This window comes from Megalobrama amblycephala, linkage group LG5 (genome assembly GCF_018812025.1).
Source record: "Megalobrama amblycephala isolate DHTTF-2021 linkage group LG5, ASM1881202v1, whole genome shotgun sequence".
Lineage (NCBI taxonomy): Eukaryota > Metazoa > Chordata > Actinopteri > Cypriniformes > Xenocyprididae > Megalobrama > Megalobrama amblycephala.
Genome location: NC_063048.1, coordinates 1328213 through 1344439, shown reverse-complemented (window position 1 = coordinate 1344439; position 16227 = coordinate 1328213). Strand labels below are relative to the sequence as shown.

The 16227-nt window shown below is 37.6% G+C and overlaps 2 protein-coding genes across 2 annotated transcripts in view; one reads left to right on the top strand and one right to left on the bottom strand.

Annotated features, from left to right (window-relative positions):
• ttll5 (tubulin tyrosine ligase-like family, member 5) overlaps window positions 1–7304 on the top strand; it is a 140511-nt gene extending 133207 nt beyond the window's left edge. The window contains 1 exon segment of the mRNA XM_048190347.1: window positions 6125–7304. Coding sequence (XP_048046304.1) covers window positions 6125–6177 — 53 coding nt within the window. The 3' untranslated portion in view covers window positions 6178–7304.
• The window catches only part of tgfb3 (transforming growth factor, beta 3), a 30785-nt gene continuing 21815 nt past the window's right edge, over window positions 7258–16227 (bottom strand). Inside the window, exons 5-7 of the mRNA XM_048190344.1 lie at window positions 15126–15297; window positions 12501–12654; window positions 7258–8110 (exon numbers count right to left, since the gene is read on the bottom strand). Coding sequence (XP_048046301.1) covers window positions 7952–8110; window positions 12501–12654; window positions 15126–15297 — 485 coding nt within the window. The 3' untranslated portion in view covers window positions 7258–7951. The remainder of the gene's footprint in view (window positions 8111–12500; window positions 12655–15125; window positions 15298–16227) is intronic.

Genomic DNA, 16227 nt, shown 5'->3' with positions numbered 1-16227 from the left:
CAAAATATTCAAACTCACATTAGACGCTTTTAACATTTAAAGGTGCCGTAGAACGTCTTTTTAAAAGATGTAATATAAGTCTAAGGTGTCCCCTGAATGTGTCTGTGAAGTTTCAGCTCAAAATACCCCATAGATTTTTTTAAATTAATTTTTTTAACTGCCTATTTTGGGGCATCATTAACTATGCACCGATTCAGGCTGCGGCCCCTTTAAATCCTCACGCTCTCCGCCCACAGAGCTCGCGCTTGCCTTAAACAGCATAAACAAAGTTTACACAGCTAATATAACCCTCAAAATGGATCTTTACAAAGTGTTCGTCATACATGCTGCATGCATGCGTCAGATCATGTGAGTATAGTATTTATTTGGATGTTTACATTTGATTCTGAATGAGTTTGATAGTGCTGCGTGGCTAAAGCTAACATTACACACTGTTGGAGAGATTTATAAAGAATGAAGTTGTGTTTATGAATTATACAGACTGCAAGTGTTTAAAAATGAAAATAACGACGGCTCTCTTGTCTCCGTGAATACAGTAAGAAACAATGGTAACTTTAACCACATTTAACAGTACATTAGCAACATGCTAACGAAACATTTAGAAAGACAGTTTAAAAATATCACTAAAAATATCATGATATCATGGATCATGTCAGTTATTATCGCTCCATCTGCCATTTTTCGCTATTGTTCTTGCTTGCTTACCTAGTCTGATGATTCAGCTGTGCACAGATCCAGACGTTAATACTGGCTGCCCTTGTCTAATGCCTTGATCATGAGCTGGCATATGCAAATATTGGGGGCGTACATATTAATGATCCCGACTGTTACGTAACAGTCGGTGTTATGTTGAGATTGGCCTGTTCTTCAGAGGTCTTTTAAACAAATGAGATTTATATAAGAAGGAGTAAACAATGGAGTTTGAGACTCACTGTATGTCATTTCCATGTACTGAACTCTTGTTATTCAACTATGCCAAGATAAATTCAATTTTTCATTCGAATGCACCTTTAAATAAAGCACAAAATCAGTACCTGAGATTATCATTGCCATACTTTGTATGTTGTTGCTCCAGCTGCGACATCACAGAATAAGAAACTGTTTCTAAAATACATTTGTCGAGGATCGCCATCACAGATGGTTAATTAACACAGAAAAGGCGCCTTTTATCGAGTGTTGCTGCATTGTGTCGTGTCTGGTTAGGACACGGTGTAAGTTGAATGTTGGGGCTCATGCCAGTTTAGCCTCTGGTATTTTAATGAGGAACCTTGGCAGCGGGTTCGAGGCCGGTTTGCCCATGCTGGCAGCTGTTCATAGTGACCATTCCAGCATGAGGTTTGTTACGTGTCACTGAGATGGTCTAGTGTTAGTGAGTAGACCTGTGTGAACATGAGCCGACTGTCTGATCCACTGACAGCTGCTGATATTGAAAAACAAACAAATGCTAATTCTAACAGTGCCATGGCAGCTCCTGTCATGCACCGTACTTTGAGATTTGGTGCGGAGAAGCTTTATGTTTTCTTATGCTGATATCAGGCGTTTGATGGGCTGGATGTGAATTATTAAAGCTTAAACGCACATTTTGAGCTGTGGTATCATTCAGAAGAGCTGAAGTGACCACTGCGTGAAAGTTTGGGGTCGGTAAGATTTTGTAATGTTTTTGAAAGAGGCTCTTTTGCTCACCAAAGCTTCATTTATTTGATATATATCTATATATCATTTATATGCTATCGTTTGACTTGTAAGCGTGTCCTTCGGTGCGGTTCAGCGTCCTCTGTCCATCAATAACTGCAGCTCCATCTGCAGGGAAGTGCTTGTGAATTTCACAGATGCTCTTCTTCCATTGTTCACTGGACGAGACGCTGAGAGGCGTTTGGCAGCTGGGAAAGAGAGCTGTAAGGGGACTGAGAGCGGTTGGTGTTGTTTTAGCGTGGATGAGAGCGGCCGGCTCTGATGGGCTGTGAGAGGAGTTAGCGCTGATCCATACGGCCGCATTCTCTGGGATCAGCCGTCAATACGCATCAGCGTCGCCTCCTCTCATCCCGTTCAGCCGCTCGCCTATTAGCGGTAAACAGCCCTTCATTGTTGTGATGTTTTTCCTTTGCTTTGTTTTCACTTGACCTCGTCTCACCAGACTTCACACTCGCACACATCTGAGCCAAACGCTTTCAAACTGGTTTTCACTCCAAGAATGTTCTCTTCATTTTTAGCCTTTGGTTCAAAATCGGCTCAAAGTAAAAGAGATGAGGAGGTTTTTGTGTCTGATGTGTGTTGCATACGAGTGAATCTCAGGAACTCACATTGACCACAAAATCAGAAGAAAATAAATCATTGACATGGATGTACTGCAATCCTTTTTTTTACTAAAAGACAATAATTTGGTTTATTTAAATCAAAATTAAAGGCAGTACAGCATATTCTATCATGCAGTATACACCGTGTGCAGAATTATTAGGCAAGTTGATTTTCTGATTATATATTTTTTTTCCAGGCACATTTTACCGATTCCAAACCACATCAATCTTAAAACTACTATTAATTTTGTATTTAATAATTTATAAGTGATATATAATTGTTCACAAAGGCTGGAAATGAAAACGCCTTATATTCAGGTGTGCAGAATTATTAGACAGGTTTTCTTTTACAGGCAAAATGAGCCTGTAAAAAGCCAAAAATATGAAATGCTCATGAGAAGGATGCAATACTAGAAATTGCAAAGTTAAGGCATGCCCATTGGACAGTGAAATGCTCATTGGGTCAGCAGGGTCGGACAAAAACAGGTGGAGAAGAAAAGACACATTAACTGCAAAAGAATTAAGAATTAAGGTGAAGAATTAAGTGTGAAACCATCAGGAACCCTTTAGTCTCCAGTGCCACCATTTTCCAGAACTGCAACCTACCTGGAGTCTCCAGAAGTGCAAGGTGTCAGGATCTCAGAGACTTAGGTTAGGTGAAGAATCCTGAAATATGACCCACACTCCAGAATCTGGCAGCAAGTTTTGGAAGATCATTCCATATCTGCAAGACGGACATTTCAGGATAGGAGATGGACTAAAAATGATCTTCCAAAACTTACTGCCAGATTCTGGAAGATAAATTCTTCAAACAATGGTACAAGAGGACGTGGTGTTGGTCCTTCAAGAGTCACTCTCAAGCTGTCTGTCTATAAGGCCTATAAAAACCCAGTCTTCATGTATTATACAACACTTCAGCTTGTGATTCTTATTAAGTGCAGGTCATATTTCAGGATTCTTCACCTAACCTAAGTCTCTGAGATCCTGACACCTTGCACTTCTGGAGACTCCAGGTAGGTTGCAGTTCTGGAAAATGGTGGCGCTGGAGACTAAAGGGTTCCTGATGGTTTCACACTTAATTCTTCACCTTAATTCTTACTTATTTTGCAGTTAACTTGTGTCTTTTCTTCTCCACCTGTTTTTGTCTGACACAATGAGCATTTCACTGTCCAATGGTCATGCCTTAACTTTGAAATTTCTAGTATTGCATTAGTATTGCATCCTTCTCATGAGCATTTAATAATTTTAAGTTACATCTCTTTTTTGGCTCATTTTGCCTGCAAAAGAAAACCTGCCTAATAATTCTGCACACCTGAATATAAGGCGTTTTTCATTTCCAGCCTTCATGAACAATTATATATCACTTATAAATTATTAAATACAAAATTAATAGTAGTTATTACGATTGATGTGGATTGGAATTGGTAAAATGTGCCTGGAAAAAAAAAATGATCAGAAAACCAACTTGCCTAATAATTCTGCACACAGTATATATAAGTAAAACAATGTATATATTTATGTTTTTTAAAAGAAATAAAAACACACATCTCTTCTGTTCACCATGGCTGCATTTATTTGATTAAAAAAAAAAAAAACAGTAAAAACAAACATATTGTGAAAAAATATTTAAATTTAAAATATCTGTTTTCTATGTGAATATATAGTAAAATGTAATTTATTCCTGTGATCAAAGCTGAATTTTCAATAATATTTCTAATACTATTCCACCATTTTTGATCAAATAAATTCAGCCTTGGTGAGCAGAAGAGACTCTTTAAAAAAACATCAACAAATCTTATTTATTCCAAACAGCAGGAAGATGTATTTGACAGTGAAAACATCAGTCAGGGACACAGAGACAGCAGCGTTTAAGAGAGGAACATGTTTTCCCCTCATCACTCCGGCGTGTTTTTGAGCGCGGAACAGCGGCTTCCAGCAGTCGAGTCACTGGATTGGAAGCCGGGCGTGATGTTTTCGTTCTCCTGTGCCGTAAGGCCTCAGGGTGTAAAAGAGCACCAAAATAAACAGTGTGTGGAGAGCGAATGAAAGGGAATAGTGTTCACCAGCTCTGGGAATGTCTTTGCTCGGGTCGGATCAGTGCAGCGGCTGGACGCTCGCCGAGAGAGAGCGCTGCTCTTATCAAACCATTCATACGGCCCTCAGCTTCTGTGAGAAAACCAGCTGCAGAATATTCAGTTTCATCTTGATGTCATTTCAGGACCTCATATCTTGTATTTCACACTCGTCATTTCAGGAAACACTCATTTTGCACCCAATGAAATTCGGTCTTATTGTGAGTCATTCATCAGTGCATGTTATTCCAAAACACGTTTGTCTTCATTACCTTAACTTGCTTCAGCTCTGAAACGCCTTTCTTTGTCACCTAACGTCATCAATGGCTCTTGTTTTCTAGTTTTAACTTTGTATAGAGACTCTTTCACCGTGCAGTTGATTCCTCGTGGAATCACCCTACACCCTAATATCTCTTTTTATGTCACGTTACGTGAGTAGAATGGGTTGTAAACTTTAAGACCCATTATCTGAGTAAGCCTTTTTTACACAGCTATTGGAATATTCCTGTGATCAAAAGATTCGATAATTGATCAATAATATCATAATTATAATATTAATGGCAATAATTGACAATTATGATTGAAATGCATATCAGGTGTGGCCAAGCTTCAGGCATATGCTTACACTGCCAAAAAGCTGAAAAAATGAGAAGACTTTTGCACAAGAATTACACTTTTTGTTTTTTTAAGTGTTCAGAGGTTCATTTAAAGGATTAGTTCACTTCAGAATGAAAATTTCCTGTTAATTTACTCACCCCCATGTCATCCAAGATGTTCATGTCTTTCTTTCTTCAGTGGAAAAGAAATTAAGAGGAAAACATTCCAGGATTTTTCTCCTTATAGTGGACTTCAATGGGCACCAAATGGTTGAAGGTCCAAATGTCAGTTTCAGTGCAGCTTCAAAGAGCTCTACATGATCCCAGACGAGGAATAAGAGTCTCATCTAGAGAAACCATCGGTCATTTTCTAAAAAATTAAATTTATACACTTTTTAACCACAAATGCTTGTCTTGCACTGCTCTGAGATGCTCCATGTTGAAAAGGTCATGAAAAACTCCATCTCGTTTTCTCCTCCAACTTCAAAATCGTCGGACATCGTTGTTTTACCTTGTTTTGTAAAGGCTGTTTGACTTAATCTTTGACGTTCACTTTGTAAACACGGGATCAGTACTTCCGCCTACGTCACGCGTGACCTTTCCAACATGATTACGTCACGCGAGGCGCATCTCAGAGCAGTGCAAGACGAGCATTTGTGGTTAAAAAGTATATAATTTAATTTTTTTAGAAAACGGACGATGGTTTCTCTAGATAAGATTCTTATTCCTCGTCTGGGATCATGTAGAGCTCTTTGAAGCTGCACTGAAACTGACATTTGGACCTTCAACCCGTTGAACCCCAGTGAAGTCCACTATATGGAGAAAAATCCTGGAATGTTTTCCTCTTAATTTCTTTTCAACTGAAGAAAGAAAGACATGAACATCTTGGATGACATGGGGTGAGTAAATTATCAGGAAATTTTAATTCAGAAGTGAACTAATCCTTTAAACTTTTTTTTTTTTTTTTTTGCTTTTACAAGATTAAAAAAACAAACGTATGTGCTGAAAAGTGATAGATGGTTGATTATTTGTATGACTAAAGTGTTTGAATTGCTGGAATATATCCTGGTGCATGTGAAGATGCAATTTCATTGACTCTATTTGTGTTCTACTCTGTTCGCTCTAGTGCATGTTGATTCATTGTGCTGTCGTGTGTTCACAGGTCTGTCGGTGTACAGTAAACTCTTCCACACTCAGGGCTCCAAGAACAGATGAATGAGGCCAAAGGTCAACCATACCAATCAGCTGCTCTCTGGGATACGTTACACACGTCCTCTCCAGCTGCTCAGAACATGGACATGAAGAGTTCAGCTCTCCACTTCACCCTCGTCTCTCTTTATGCTGTCTTCTGATAATCGATATTTCCTCCTAACCGGCCTTGTGTGTGTGTGTGTGTGTTTTTGAGTGTGTGTGTGAAATCCTTGCATCGACTGGATCTGGTCCAAAGCCTGAAGGTTTTTTCTGTCCCAAATGTGCAGTTGTCCAGGCTTCATTTTCACCCCGCAACTGATGCCATGTGACGGACAGCTCACGACAGCTGCTGCACGAGCACACAAACAGACCCCGAGCTCATGAACGTGTCCATCGTATTTATCCGTGTTTACATGTACATATAGAAGATCTCAACGTCCGTCAGCGCTCGCTAATGATCTCTAACTGTTGAAGTGCCTCATTCAGGTGTGATGAACCTCATGTCCAGGTAAAGTTGATGTCGTTCGTGATGACTTTCTGTGGTTGTTTGACTAAAAATTACAATCTCTCTTTAACACACGATGACCGTTTTTGACCAATGCCCTGGTAATACTTGATTCACCATGATCAGCACATGTGCTGATGGGATGACATTGTGTTTTCAGGCCGATTTTAGGTTAACGCCTCACTTTTATTACCCGGCCAAACATGAATAAATGACAGCGCCTCATTCATGCAATGGGAATGGAACAAATTTCTTACATAAATCATCTCTTTGAGCTGATGTAAACACAGTTCACACAAATTAATTTAGTGTTTCATGAATGAGGCCGATTATGCAACGTACAGGATTTGCCGTTTCAATGTTTATTTTAGTTTGTACAGTATTTGTATTGCATTTTCTCCCCTGAATTTACTTGAATTTGCTCTCCTGACAAATTATTTGTCATGCTGACATGCTATAGCACCTTTTTAGAGTTCAGCTGTACCAGTAAACTGGAAGAAATGTCAGCTACTTTTTGTGATTGTTTTTGTTTTAAGAAATAATGTGTGGTCACCATTTGTAATCGCCAAGAAGAATTCATGACAAACTTCATCAACGGCTCTTTTTGTCCAAGACTGTTTAATTAAAAAAGTGTTTTCAAGAGTAATAGCAGTAAAAACATTAGCAGTTTGTGATCTAAAAGTTCATGTGTCGGCATACGTCAGCTTCACTGAAGAACTAAAACTTCTGCCGTGTGACAGAGGTAAACCTAACCCAGTCAAAATATTTCTTTCCAGCATGTTTGTATTAGCATTATCAGTAACACTGTCACGTTAGACAAACAGTGTGGATTACTGCGGTACACACTAAAAGGTTCGGTCTGGGAAATGGCGTGCTCGAATGAGTTACGTTGGAACATCGTTATACAAAAAGGCTCTCGTCGAGCCGTCGGTCGATCCAGCACGTGTGCATCCGCCGTTGTCCTCGGTGCAGGTGTTACGAAGGTTCGCACTGCCGTTTCAGAGTTCAGAAATGGCCGTGAGGTTTGCCTAGAGGCACTTTAAAAAGCTGACCAAAAATTACACATTACAAGTGGACAAGTCACTTCAAACGTCAAACTAGAAGTTCGAGGGATCGTAGGGCAGCGTTTGGCTGCGAAGTCGTCTTGGAACGCAACTTACGTAGTGCTTCGAGAAGCCTCGGGCTCCCGGGTTGGATGTAGGTGAGAAGGATGTAGAGAGGTATTCTTTTAGAGTCCAGTTCCTTCCTTTTGACCCTCGAGCGTTCGAACCCGCGCCGGGGTCTCGAGGCCCCTCAGCTGCACTTGCAGGATTTGACGATCATGTTGGAGAGCTGCTCCACTTTAGGCGTTCGGCCCACGTAGTAGAGGATGGTCAGCGGCTCCAGGTCTTGAGGAACGCAGCAGGGCGAAGCGGACGCCTCGGGGTTCAGCGTGTTGTACAGGCTCAGCAGCTGCGCAGAAATCACAGATCGTGTTCATTTCTATAGTGCTCACAATATATAATAGACCCTAATTCACACTCATAAACCGCAAAATAACCGTGTCAGTGTTGCAAAGTTCATCAACTGTGAAACAAATTCAATGCAAGTTGTAAAGCAGCTCTACAGAAGACAACAGTGTCATTATTTAGTTCAGTTCAGTGTTGATTCCGTTCAGCATAGATGCAAACTCCTCACCTTTTTGAGATCAAAATAGGTCACCAATGGGATTTGCATGCATCCAATGAGAGAGTGTTTTTATGGGGAGGGGGGAGGTCTTACAAGGGTTGTTTCAGTAAGTACTGTACAGTGTTTCCTTTACTCTTTACTTTACAATTACTATGTCTATAATGGGTAATATTTTATGTATTTGAGGTCTGAGATGTGGCAAACAGTATCGCCGTCTAATCGGCCAATATTGTCTTAAATATCCTGCATAGCACTTTTATTTTAACCAAATGTTGATTTTGGTCAAATGTTTACGGAAGAGGATTAGGGCCAAGCAATGATAAAAAAATAAAACCATCTCGAGATTAAAGTTGTTAAATTTCGAGAAAAAACTCGTTAAATTATGAGAAAAAAGTCTAAATGAAATGCTGAGAATAAACTCATTAAATTACGAGAAAAAACTCGTTAAATTATGAGAAAAATGTCGTTAAATTTCGAGAAAAAAGTTGAGATAAAATGTTGAGAATAAACTCATTAAATTACGAGAAAAAAGTCGTTAAATTTCAAGAAAAAAGTTTAGATAAAATGTTGAGAATAAAGTCATTAAATTACGAGAAAAAAGTCGTTAAATTTCAAGAAAAAAGTTGAGATAAAATGTTGAGAATAAAGTCATTAAATTACGAGAAAAAAGTCGTTAAATTTCAAGAAAAAAGTCTAAATGAAATGCTGAGAATAAACTCATTAAATTACGAGAAAAAACTCGTTAAATTATGAGAAAAATGTCGTTAAATTTCGAGAAAAAAGTTGAGATAAAATGTTGAGAATAAACTCATTAAATTACGAGAAAAAGTCGTTAAATTTCAAGAAAAAAGTTGAGATAAAATGTTGAGAATAAACTCATTAAATTACGAGAAAAAAGTCGTTAAATTTCAAGAAAAAAGTTGAGATAAAATGTTGAGAATAAAGTCATTAAATTACGAGAAAAAAGTCATTAAATTATGAGAACAAATTCGTTAAATTATGAGAAAAAAGTCGAGATGAAATGTTGAGAATAAACTCGTTAAATTACGAGAAAAAAGTCGTTAAATTATGAGAACAAATTCGTAATTTAACGACTTTTTTCTCATAATTTAATGACTTTATTCTCAACATTTTATCGACTTTTTTCTTGAAATTTAACGAGTTTTTTTCTCGTAATTTAACGAATTTGTTCTCAACATTTTATCTCGACTTTTTTCTCAAAATTTAACGACATTTTTCTCATAATTTAACGAATTTGTTCTCGTAATTTAACAACTTTTTTCTCGTAATCTAATGACTTTATTATCGACATTTTATCTCGACTTTTTTCTCGTAATTTAACGAGTTTATTCTCAACATTTTATCTCGACTTTTTTCTCGTAATTTAACGAGTTTATTCTCAACATTTTATCTCGACTTTTTTCTCGAAATTTAACAACTTTAATCTCGAAATGGTTTTATTTTTTATTATTGCTTGGCTCTAATCCTCTTCCGTAAATGTTGCAACAATATGTTAAACTTTTTCATGAAAAATTACAGTTTTGGACATAAAGGGTAATAAAAAAGAACTACAAATGAGCATGTAAAGCAAATAACTTAAAAAAAAATAATAATCCGTGCCCCGCCCCGCACAATGTTCTCACCTTTTTTCCTCCTTACCTGTTTGCATCCCTGGTTCAGTTCAAAAAGTGAAGTTCATCAATTACAAAACAAGTTTAAAGAGATAAATAGCCAAAATTAATTACTCACCCTCATTTCGTTGCAAAACCGCAATACCTTCGTTCATCTTCAGAACACAAAATTAGGATATTTTTGATGAAATCTTTTTTTATCCTCCATAGAAAACAACAAAATTACCATATTCAGTGTCCAGAAAAGTACTAAAGACATCGTTAAATCCGTCGTCTTGACTACAGTAGTTCAACCCTAATGTTATGAAGCGACGAGAATACTTTTTATGCACAAAAAAACAAAAATGAATTTATTCAACAATTTCTTCTCTACCCTGACAGTCTCATACGCAGTTTATTTTGAAGACACATTGCAGCGTACATCCGAACACCGACTCATTATTGTCCGGCTCGTGTGTCAGTATCACACACATGCGTCGTGCTGATCATGTGATCAGTGTCGGCCAATACTGAGCTGCCGTTCAGACGTAGAACACGGAAGTGCTGAAGTGCGTTCACTATGTCAACAGCGTATGAGAATGAGATTGTTGAATAAAGTTGTTATTTTTGTTTTGTTTTTGCGCACAAAATGTATTCTCGTCTCTTCATAACATTAATGTTGAAGCACTGAAGTCACATGACTGTTTTAGTGATGTGACCTCAAAAGGTGCAATGACGTTGCTGCAAATGTGTGGTTCAGAAACCCTTAGATTTCATCAGAAATATCTTAATTTTTTGTTCTGAAGATGAAGGAAAGTTTTATGGGAAATTAAATTTTTGAGTGAACTAACCCTTTAATTCAGCTCTAGAGAAGACAACAGTGTCTCAATTCAGTTCACTAACAGTTGCAAAGTTAGTGCCATTATTCAGTTCAAATTTTGTTCTCTGATAGTTTGTCATTAATCGTGCCCTCGTGTCGTTCCAAACCTGTATGACTTTATTCCATTGAATACAAAAGATAAGTGCACCGAAAAGAATTATTTACTAAAACATTAAAACCGAAATTAAAGTTTTTTAGCCAAAAAATGAAAAATGTTTCAGTAGTTAAAGCTGCAGTCTGTAAGTTTTGCCTCTTTGTCGCCATCTCTGTTTGAAACCTGCAATTGCAGTTATTTGTGGAATTATCATCTTTACGGATGAATCTAATGTTTGCTGTCAGAGATCACAGATTCTACGTCTTGGAAGTGTGACCAAAATACGAATTTTCACCAGAGAATATCATCTGAACAAGTAACAAATCTGCCACTTTTGTTCTGAACAACTGAGGAAAAAAAGCATTACAATAAATTGCGCGTCCAATGGTGATTAAATCTAAAAATCGCTTAACTCAGATCACATCAAACTATGCAAATTGTTAATGTTAACAACATCAGCATTGCGTAACTATGTGTATTTAGTGTGTGTTAGCGTTACCTGTAGATTTCAATTTCTGTACAGTCTATTCTCTAACGTTAATTTGTCACACCATATAATCCGCCATCAAAATGATAAGTTTAATTATTGCAGCTGCTGTGAGAAAAGGCTATAAATGATCCGTCACCTGCAGCATCCTCACATGATATAGCCTACTAGCAGGGACTTCTTCTTTATGTAAACAGACGTGACGTAATGACGCAAAGACGAACGGCTGCATGCTCGAATTTCCAGCAGAAACCCACCAGTACCACTCTTATTAGAATACATACCGTTGTGAATCAGTAAGGTAAAAAGATAGTTCTGAAGTCTGGCTGCTTATGTACTTGCTCAAAAATTGGATGACTGCAGCTTTAAACTTGGGTAATTGAACTCAGTATGCAGTTCAGGGTGTCGTAGTGAAGTTCTTCGGCATCGAGCCAGCTCTCGAATTTCAGCCAAACAAATTTTACATATTGGTTCATCTTGGTTTTGGTGATGGTAAAGTGCGTCACCACAGCTGACATGTTTACCTGTTGTAGATTATCCATGTTGTACACGAAATATGGGCTAACACAGTCAAAATGCGTCATCGGTGAAGCACTGACTGTTTACAGTCATCCAAAACTATTTGGATGTCGAATTTTTTTGGTTGCCAACAATGACCATGACTAGAGGACAGACCGTGTCAAGCTCCAAAATGAATCTGGAAAACACATTAAAAACAGTCCGTATGATCTTCTGAAGTCCTATGATGAGTGTGAGGAACAGAATTTGAGACGACATGTCTAATTTGACCACGTCTGATGTGATGTGTCTTGAAGCGCCAAATTTGTATGTATGTAAACATAAATGAGATTTGAGATCAAAGCATCATATGACTTCAGAAGGCATTGCAACTACTTCTATGCCGAGTTGGAGTCTTGATCTTGTGGTTTTGGCCTCCAGACATCTGGATCTGGTTCTCAAGGGGCCTAGTCTTGGTCTGGGTCTATGATTTTCTTGATGCTTTTTTGAATCTAAAAGAGCAGCTTGGACATTCTTCAAAAATAAAAGACACACAGGTTAAACCAACATGAAGCTTAGAAACGATGGCAGTTTTGGACTCTCACCGTGCTGTGTGTGGTGTCGGCGCTGCGGAGGTACGGACACGGCCCGGAGCAGAAGTTGGCGTGGTACCCTTTGGGCTCATGGATCCACCTCCAGCCCAGATCCTGCCGGAAGTCGATGTACAGCGGCCGAACGCAGCAGTTCTCCTCGTAGTTTCTGAAAGCAGAAGGAAAGCCGTCACTTTCTCCACCTGCCCGTTCACATCCTCGCTCTCTCGCGCTCCTGGCGTGGATTCTGCATTCATTCGGAGACGTTTCCATACGCTCTTTTCACTTGGATGTTTCTAAGACTTCTATTTCGGCTCTGCATGGCCTTATAAACATGTCAGACAGTCTTTTGAGGCTCAGAAATTCCACTGTAAGGTGTGTCATTTTTTCCCTCCTGGATCCGGCCCAGGTGTGGAGTGCTAACAGAGAGACACACACTAAGGAGCCAGCGCACTACTTAGAATACTGGGACAGATCTAAACTTGCAAGCTCTTGCAGAACCTCCCCGACGCTTCAAGCCGTCAGGTGCCAATTAAAAGGTTCATTCTTATAGGGAAAATCTCTCCAGACACATGAAGTTACTGGAATGTGAACCAGAGATGTGAATTTGGGTTTTAAATGTCCTGCAGTTTTTGAGAAGAAAGCAGATCAAATGCAGCTTGTGTTCCTGAACATTTACATTCATGCATTTGATAGACTTATATTGCATTCAAAGTGTATATTTTATCAGTTCGTGCATTGCCTGGGAATCGAACCCATGACCTTGGTGTTGCTGTACTGTTGGAGCTTCAGGATAACATTCTAGCACTCTTCTGATGACGGGATCAGTACACACATGTTCTCACGATGTATAGAGCGCTGCAGTGATGTTTTTTTTATAGTCCAACCTGTAACTTGTACATTTATAGTCCAACCTGTAGCTCTTCGTGTGTTGGTCAAAAATGACTGGAGGTTTTATTTTTTTGTTTGTTTTTTTATTTTTAATAAAATGAATGTACTATATTTTAGTTCGAAATGTTTTTTTATTTAATAGTTTTTTTTTTTGTTTTTTTTTAGGGGGTTTTATGGTACTAAATTATATTTACACTGTAGTTATTATCCATTTATTCAAAATTTGAGCATAGACCTGAAAATAAAATTTCCAACTTAAACTGTCATAAATTTGGAATGCTTTAATTTTGATGTCTTTTCTACGGAAGAGGATTAGGGCCAAGCAATAATAAAAAAATAAAACCATCTCGAGATTAAAGTTGTTAAATTAAGAGAAAAAACTTGAAATAAAATGTTGAGAATAAACTCCTTAAATTACGAAAAAAAACTCGGTAAATTTCGAGAAAAAGGTTGAGATAAAATGTTTGAGAATAAACTTGTTAAATTACGAGAAAAAACTCGGTAAATTTTGAGAAAAAGGTTGAGATAAAATGTTGAGAATAAACTCGTTAAATTACGAGAAAAAACTCGGTAAATTTCGAGAAAAAGGTCGAGATAAAATGTTGAGAATAAACTCGTTAAATTACGAGAAAAAACTCATTAATTTCGAGAAAAAGGTCGAGATAAAATGTTGAGAATAAACTCGTTAAATTACGAGAAAAAACTCGTTAAATTTCGAGAAAAAGGTTGAGATAAAATGTTGAGAATAAAGCCATTAAATCACAAGAAAAAAGTCGTTAAATTACGAGAAGAAATTCGTTAAATTATGAGACAAATGTCATTAAATTTCGAGAAAATTCGAGATAAAATGTTGAGAATAAACTTGTTAAATTACGAGAACAAATTTGTTAAATTACGAATTTGTTCTCATAATTTAACGACTTTTTTCTCGTAATTTAACAAGTTTATTCTCAACATTTTATCTCGACTTTTTTCTTGAAATTTAACGAATTTTTTCTCGTAATTTAATGAGTTTATTCTCAACATTTTATTTTGACATTTTTCTCAAAATTTAACGAATTTTTTCTCGAAATTGAACAACTTTAATCTCGAGATGGTTTTATTTTTTTATTATTGCTTGGCCCTAATCCTCTTCCATACTTTTCAAAGACGACATTTGGCAAATTATTGCTAAAGTGAACTGTACATTTATTGTTATAAAAAATGCACAAAAATACTATTTTCTATTTTGAGTGAAATCTATATTTTCAAAAACACATTTTACTGTAAAACTGCAAGAAAATCAAAGTGATAAATCTAAACAAGTCGTGTTCCAAATTTGAGCTTGATATCACAAAAAATGAGCTTTCAGTCAGACTGTTTGGCTGCAGTACCAAACGCTTCCACTAGATGACAAATTCTTGAAAAAAAAAAAAAAAAAGTAAGATGAGAGAAGAGCACCAGAGGGATAAAACTTGAAAACCCACTGACGTCAGGACAACAGAACCGGAAGTGCTAAAATACTTGTTTCCTGGTTTTGGACTACAAAAGCACGTCATCCCTGCAGCGCTCTACTGTGTGACGCTGCCTTCCAATTGGTCCAAAATGAGAAGACAACATAATTTAGTCGCCTAGCTTTTGGAACAGCCTTCATGTCAGGAGCACCAGTGATGCCTTCAGATGTCAAAATGCCAAAGTGTTAGCAGGCAGCTCAGTGAGTTTGGGAACAGAGCTACAAACCACATATTATTATGTTGAGGAAACACTCACGAGAAGCAGTAGTTGGTGTCCAGAGCGCGTTTGCGTCGTCTAGAGCTGGGCAGGACGTCCAGGCGGTGTGGCGGCAGCATCATCAGGATAAGATGAGGGAGAAGCTGGTCCTTCTGCTTCTTTAGTCGACCCAAATCCCAACGGTTCTGCTCCTCGTACTCGCCGTCCATCCCTGAGGACACAGCAGAAGCACAGACACACTGAACATTCGAATGCAAAATTTAAGATACCTTTTTAATTTGAATTTATTATGAAATCTAAACAAAATATGAAAAAATAGCAGTTTAAATAATATGCCTGTTTGAAATGTTTTTAGAAAGTTTCCCATTTTTAAAAATGTAAAAGTTGTTTATTATGTTGGCTTGACAAATCTGATGGTCAAAACTACAAAAAGTCCCACAGGCTTTCATTGAGGGGGTCAAAAATTTTGTGCTATAAGTATTTAAGCTGTGTATCACTAGCAAAGCTGAATGACTATCCTAGGACAACATCTTTTTACTTTCTCTAAATAAAACCTTCAAACTTCAAGCTTTTCAAAGTTATTTTAAACTTTCAGACCTGGCATTGTCAAGCCAACAACAAAGTTTGCCATCAAACTTTACTCATCTAGTTTGTACTCATAAAACTTCATGGTTTTGTTTGTTTGTTTGTTTGTTTCAGTTGCACTCAATTTAAAGACTCGTATCAAATGAAAAAACTGTTTTTAAGAGATGCCCTGACCATGACCCAGTCATGAGGGTCTACAGGCGATATCGTTGACAACAAAATGCCTTCTTGCATGTTGATTTGGAAAGTTTGTTTGCTTGTCTATACAGAAGTTTTTATCTTCACAGTTTATACCACCATGACACACTGCCCCAGGAAAAAATACCAAATTGAATTTTAATGTCCATCTGTATGAAATTATTATTTTTTTACATTTCTAATAAGCTGATTGGCCTGGCCACAAAAACAGTGTCACATTTTTGAATCATATAATCTCTATAGATAAATAAGGTGGCATCATGTTTGCTTCAAAGCACTCAAGCACAGATGTTCACAGACCGCCTGAAGAGTTCTGCACTCAAAAAATAGCAGGAGCCGTCTCAAAACATCACAGATC